Source organism: Hipposideros armiger, unplaced genomic scaffold (assembly GCF_001890085.2).
Source record: "Hipposideros armiger isolate ML-2016 unplaced genomic scaffold, ASM189008v1 scaffold_1363, whole genome shotgun sequence".
Lineage (NCBI taxonomy): Eukaryota > Metazoa > Chordata > Mammalia > Chiroptera > Hipposideridae > Hipposideros > Hipposideros armiger.
Window position 1 is genome coordinate 121,779 of NW_017732713.1, and position 6,759 is coordinate 128,537.

At 34.0% G+C, this 6,759-nt stretch overlaps 1 protein-coding gene across 16 annotated transcripts in view; it reads left to right on the forward strand.

Moving 5' to 3' along the window:
* Positions 1-5,948, forward strand: part of C2CD5 (C2 calcium dependent domain containing 5) — an 81,729-nt gene extending 75,781 nt beyond the window's left edge. For 14 of the 16 annotated variants that reach the window (XM_019633633.1, XM_019633641.1, XM_019633636.1 and 11 more), the window contains 3 exons: positions 856-1,043; positions 3,737-3,883; positions 4,624-5,816. In XM_019633633.1, the coding sequence (XP_019489178.1) occupies positions 856-1,043; positions 3,737-3,883; positions 4,624-4,755 (467 nt within the window). In that variant the 3' untranslated portion in view covers positions 4,756-5,816. Of the gene's footprint in view, positions 1-855; positions 1,044-3,736; positions 3,884-4,623 lie in introns of all 16 variants that reach the window. The other 2 variants (XM_019633638.1, XM_019633647.1) reach the window with 1 other exon arrangement.
* The last annotated feature ends 811 nt before the right edge of the window (positions 5,949-6,759 follow it).

Here is a 6,759-nt window from a genome sequence, read left to right on the forward strand (position 1 = left end):
TGTTTTGGTAGATTTTGAGGTAAATGTATTTGAGGGGAAGAATTTATAGTACATTAATAGGGAAGGAACTACGTTTTAGAGGAAAGATCATAGGATATAGAACCAGCCAGATCTGGTTTTGACTCCTAGAAGTGCCATTTTAATAGCTGTCTGACCTTGGGCAAGTTATTTAACTTCTCTGAGGCTTGGTTTCCTAATGTGTAAAATGGGGCCAATAATACCAATGTTGTGGGTTGTTCTAAGGATTAGATATACATATTATATGTCTGGCTTATAATAGTTATTTGATAAGTGGTAGTTATTATTATTTTTGTTATTGTATAAACAATCAGCTTTTAGACAGCCAAGGTCATTTTTTTAAGTTTTTAAAATTATAAGTTTGATCAAAATGGTTTGGAAAAGAAACCTATTGCAACTAGTTAACATAAGGTTTATCTACAAGTTGACAGTGATGAAGTCATCTGAAAAAGATGGAAAAAACTGGGAAATATAACAACTTTCACACTCTCTTTGTAATAATTTGTTCCTACAGCAGATAATTTTTAATTGCTCTGCCGCTTTTCTTTTACTTCACTTTATAACGATCATTGTATGTGTAGCTACACCGCATCAACATTTTCTTTTGCAGGAATGCCATTTTTCTTCCAAAAGAATTCCATTCCAGCATTTCTTCTTATGTTTTTCTTTCTCTCTCTCTTTTTAATTGCATGCACTGCATGATAATTTCTTTTCTTTCATGACATGGCTTAGCCTCACAGACAGCTGAATGTTGTCACCACTTACCCGGAAACCTTTGGGAATACTTGAATTACTAGCATCTGATCTTGATGCTTTCTCTTCTTTCTCCATTTTTAGCTGTGACAGTTGAAAAAGCAAGTCCAATGGGTGAAGGAAATTTCCGGAATCGTTCTCCACCTTGTGCAAATTCTACAGTTGGGGTTGTTAAGATGACTCCTCTTTCTTTCATTCCTGGAGCAAAAATAACTAAATATCTTGGGATAATTAACATGTTTTTCATTCGAGAAACCACTTCTCTACGTGAGGTAATTTTATAGATATTATTTCATTATTTTTGTGAATTTTCTCTGATTGAAGATATTAGTGACAAAAGCAAACAGATTTCAAAATTTGTTTTCATGTGTAACACACATACATAGCTTTTTTTTTCAATAACCTGTCTGAATTGATTCCAGATTAGATTTACCAAATTTCATACAGTAGCTAGTATTATCATAAGAGTTGTGTTGAATTTAAACCCAGTTATTATTAGAATTTCCAGATCTTTATCATATGGTAAATAAAACAAATTTACCCATGTTTGATTATAGGTTTAAAATAGCCCTGTAAGAAAAGCTTAGTTTTCTGAGTAGTTATTTGCCCAAGATATTTAAATAACAGTTTTTAAGGGATTATATTCAGAAATACATAGTAGGGAACTATATTATAGATGTATGTCTGTGGGGATAGTTTATATAATTCTCTCTGGAAAAGAATGAGGCTGTTCATTTCTTTCACTCTTTCCATCAGTGTATGAGAATGCCATTTATTCAAATTATTCTTACACTGCATATTATTAAACTTTAATTTGTATTTTAATTAACAATAGTTAATATTTTACTTAATGTGATCAAAGATAATCAGTTAGACTATTACTGTATATTTCATTACACAGGAATTTAAGCTCAAGAAAAAACTATATTGTCTTATTTATGGAACAAGGCTGCTGAGCAAATTAATATGAATAGAGAAATTTTTTTATGATTGAGGTGTGAAACCCAGTAAACTCTTCAAATTTTACTTTAGCAGCCATTGTATTTTTTCAAAGTGTGTTCATTATAAATGTGACGTAGCTGTGCTTTTTTCCCCCCACTGTTTCAACAACATAGTTTTTATCTTTGTTAGAATAATAGCCCACATACTGCTTTTTAATATCCTGCTCACTATCCTGCACATAGCACAGTGCCCAGCACAGTGTAAATGTAAAACTTTTTTTGTGTGTAAATTACTTCTGACAAATTAATTAGATGTTTCCTTTAAGATAAATTAATTTTTTAGTCATATTCTGATTGTTCTGAGATGGGAAAGAAACTATCTTAATTAAGATAGTCTCAGAAACCTTTAATATAGAATTAAAATAGTTGACGCTTCTAAGTCCATTTAAGTTTGACAAAGAAAGTTGGGTGTGAAAAGCTGGCATATCTTGGTGAATTACCCTTTTCCAATTGCTCTTAATAGCCTATGGGTATTGCACTATTTTGAATCCATAAAATTTTATTTCCTAAGTGCCTTCTCTCTTGCTTAAGCAACCATACCCCAAAATGTTGCTTCACAGTAGATTTTTCCTTCAACAGAGATTTATAATATTAACTGTATGGCATAAATATACCAAATTTATTCATTACTTGTTGAATAATTTGCTTATAGTCATTTAATCTTTTAAAAATTACCCCTCTGTTACTCTGCTGTCAAAATTTCTTTATTTAAAGGACAGGAAGAAAACTAATAAAAGAAAATGAAATGTGGTAAGCTATGATTGTGTTGGAGACAGGCTGAAGCAACTCAATTCCTTAATTACAAAAAGAGATATCTTTACAAAGTTATAAGTAGGGTCCCTTGGCTGTTCAGAAAGAGGTGGCCTACTCACATGTTTTTCTAACAGTACATTCAGTTTCACAGTTAACTTCCAGTTTAAAGTTGGAAATTTCTTCCTAGATTATAAATAATCTTTAGTAGAATTTGTGGAAAACTTAGGTTGAAAAGCATTTTAAGCAATCTGCTAGCCTTCGTTTTCTGTATTGTTTTTTTTTTTCTCCTCAGATATACTTTATCATCATGTAAATTGTTTGTTTTTGAACAATGAAAAAGTTCTTCAAAATACTGGATTTCATTCCCTAGCAATACTTAGTATGGAATACTTAGTATTCACGCCTGTTGAACTAGGTGTTAGCGTATAGTTGGAAACAACACGATGCAGTCGCTGACCTAGTGAATTTACAGTCCAGTGGAACTGGAGCATGGTGGACATTAAACAAATAATTATATAACTAATATATATAACTACTAGTGATAGTAAGTAAAATAAAGAAATACAGCAGAGGCTATCAGAGACTATACTGGGAGAACTTGCTTTTGGTTAGACAGTCCAGGAAGGTATCTCTGAGAGAGTTCCATGTAAGTCAGGACCTAAAGAATTGTATAAAGAGTTAGGCTGGTGGAAAATTGGATGAGGTGCCCTCAGGAACAGCATGTGCAAAAACCCTGAGGCAGGAAAAGTGCTTGAGAAACTGATAAAATGCAAGTGTGACTGGAAAATGGTTCAGAATGGGAAATAGAGATAGCCGGGAGGTTTTGTTGTTTCTATTTACCATCAATGTATTTGAATAATTATGGGAATGATTTGATAGAGGGAGCTGTTGAGGATGGAGGAACAATTTAGATTCTTGCTCTGCCATTTACTTACTGGCTATATAATCAGTCATAGCTAGTCATGGACATATTACAAACTCTTTAAGCTTCAGTTGCATCATCGGTAAAATAGGGAGTAATCCCTATCGTAGACATATGTTTACTGTAGGTTGCTTTGTGCATGCATGCAATAAATGCCTATTATGGAGGACACTAAAATTATCCATTATATCAAGATCATTTAAGATGTTTTAATATATATTCTTTGACATTTTGTATACATTCATGTGTACATGTATAGAGTTTGAATTTTCTGTGCATTATTATGTAGGAAGGAGGGGTCAGTGGTTTTCTCCATGCTTTTATTGCTGAAGTGTTTGCAATGGTGAGAGCTCATGTTGCTGCATTAGGAGGGAATGCTGTTGTCTCCTACATAATGAAGCAGTGTGTCTTCATGGAGAATCCCAATAAGAACCAGGTGAGATGTAGTTAAAGCTCTTTGGCAGGGGATCCTGCGAATTTCCCCCATGGCCTTCACACCTGCCACCCCCCCACNCCCCCGGCTAAAGAGATTTGCTCTTTATAGAGCTTTTTGATTCTCAGTGCTTAGGACATATTCTAATGAATATATTAAAAACCTTGGTCATGCATAGGTCAGATGCCATTTTCAGATCCGAGGTGCTAGTTATCATTCTTAAATATGTCTGGAAGTTTTGCTCCTAATTTACTGCTCTTTTCACCATGTTGGTGAGTCTTTGGAATACAATGATGGCTTACTGAGGAGTTAAAAATGCCCTCTAGTTTGGACTATGATGATATCAGGTTTTATCTGCCATGCTGGTGGAAAGTACATCATGGTTGGGTCGCACTGGTTTGTTTGTTTGTTTTTTAGTGAGTAACGTAATTCTGTTAATGGGGCAAAGGAGTGTTGGTTAGGTTAAATTTTAGAATAAATTTCTTTTTTCAGTTTTGTTAAGATAACTCACTTAAAATTGTTAAAGATCCCTTTAAAAATTAAATAACTGTATTAATGGGTTTTTCAAGTTTCCTGTGAATTGCCATCTTATCTTTCACTTATTTTTCTACTGGGTTGTCTGTCTTTAATGACTTACTTATAAGCCTGTGCTTGTGTAGCAATGCAGTAGTGCCCCTAATGTAGCAGAAAAGTATGAGAGTATTGTTGAATTTGTGACTGAACATGTCCTGTTGTTCTTATAGGCACAGTGTCTTATAAATGTAAGTGGTGACGCAGTGGTTTTCGTTCGTGAATCTGAATTAGAAGTGGTATCAACTCAGCAACCTACTGCCAACTGCCAGTCATCATGTACTGGAGGAGAAGTTACAACCTGAAGTAGATTAGAAAGAAAGAGCTCAACTAAATGAAATTCATCTGTCTCCATTGTTTTGTCATTAATCATCTTACTAGACTTTTTAAAAATTGAACTTGATTTGAGATAATTAAGAAAGATTGATGTATTATGAGTAGATTGATGTGTCTGGAATCCCTTGGAGGCATGAGAATTTTCTCCTTGACAATTTGTTTGCCAAGCCTAGATAGACGGGCCCTGTGGAATCCTGACCCTTCAGAAAGTTAGGATAAATTTCTCAGAGAACTGTAGCAAAGATGGAAGATATTTGTAATTTATGTTGATTTTATGAAAATAGTAATTTACAAAATGAAATGGAGAGATCATCAGGAAACTAGGGTGGCTACCCCGTGTAACTTAGAAAAGGTAAGCAACACATTCACAAGGTTGTTAATGAATAAATAGCCTGATTTGAGGGATGTGTGGAGAAAAGTTTTCAGAAAACTCTGGGTTTCTTAATGTGTTTTATTTTGATGAGGAATTTGATCACAACTGAAAGGGGATGGTGCTTCAGCCATCTTTTAAAAAGAAGTTAAAATTCTGCGGCTTGGACCCATAGTATGTCTTCGGTACTATAAAACAAGACATAATTTATCAATGCCAGTGTCCTTTCATTGAAAGTTTTAATGTTATCTCTAAGGAGGAAGGAAAAATTACCATATAACTTCATAACTGGTCAAATTTCAGTTGGTGCTTACTTTGTCTTTAAGAGGCTTGGCTTCAACAGGGAAGACAAGGTCAGTGAATTTTGTTGAAGTTGTTAAAATATAATTGATCTAGTAGGAACATAAAATTATCTCCTAATAAAAGTATGATGTATTCCTACCAAATAAACAGAATTTTAGTAATATCTTAGGGACTTTTGATGGTGAGTGAGACTGTATTTGGCATAGAATTTGGAAATGTAACTTGAATGTAAATGTGCTGCAAAATGTTGAATGTATACATAGAAACACTTTTTCTGTCCATGCCAAATACCTATTATGAATGAACCTTAAAAAGTACATCCCTCCTTTGCACAATAAAATTTCTTTATAAAACTCATGATTTTGCTCTTTCAGGATAACAGACTGCCCTAAATATTAGAAGTCATTTTCTTGTTATCACAGGTGTCAATATTTTTCTGTATTTTGTTTATAATTTTATTTTTTAAATAAAAAGTTTATAAAAATAAAAGGAATATTCCTAAACCTCTTCTTTGCCCTCTTGATGTAGTACTGCCAGTAGCCTGAAATCAGTTTGCATTTGATCATCTCCGTTCACTCCTTCAGTCAACAAACATCTGTTGTGCATCTATTGTATGCAAAGCCTTATTCTTAGTTGGAGGGGGGAAATATACCTATATAGTAATACCTTGGTTTGCGAGCATAATTCGTCCTGGAAACAAACTACTTGTATTGCAAGACATCACTTGTTTACCAAGTTAAAATGTATTAGAAATGTTTGCTTGTCTTGAGGAACACTTGCAAACCAAGTTACTTACAAGCCAAAGTTTTACTGGATATGTAACTGTGGCACTTTGTGTCTTTGGCAGGTAGGTGTTCATTCAATAACTACGGAATGCCTACTGGACCTCAGGGCATAGTTTTAGGCAGTGAACAAAACACGCCTAAGTTCCTGCTCTTGTGGAGCTTATTTTCATGGGCTACACAAGTAAATAATTTGTAAAATGTGTACTGTAGCACTATAAAAATTGCTAATGTTTGTTGAACACTTACTATGCTATGTGCCAGGTAGTCTAATAAATATATTTTTGTATTAACCCTTTTAAGCTTTACAGAAACTCTATGAGGTACATACTATTGTTAAGCCCTATTTTATAGTTGAGGCAGCTGAGTAGAGTTTTTGTGATTTGCCCAAGGACACAGTAAGAAGTGGAGCAAAGATTCAAGAACAAGCAATCTGGCTCTGATACCTGCATTATTAAGGGAGAAAATGTGTGTAGCCTGGGAGGTAGCTCGGTAGCTTCTCAAAGGAAATAATAATT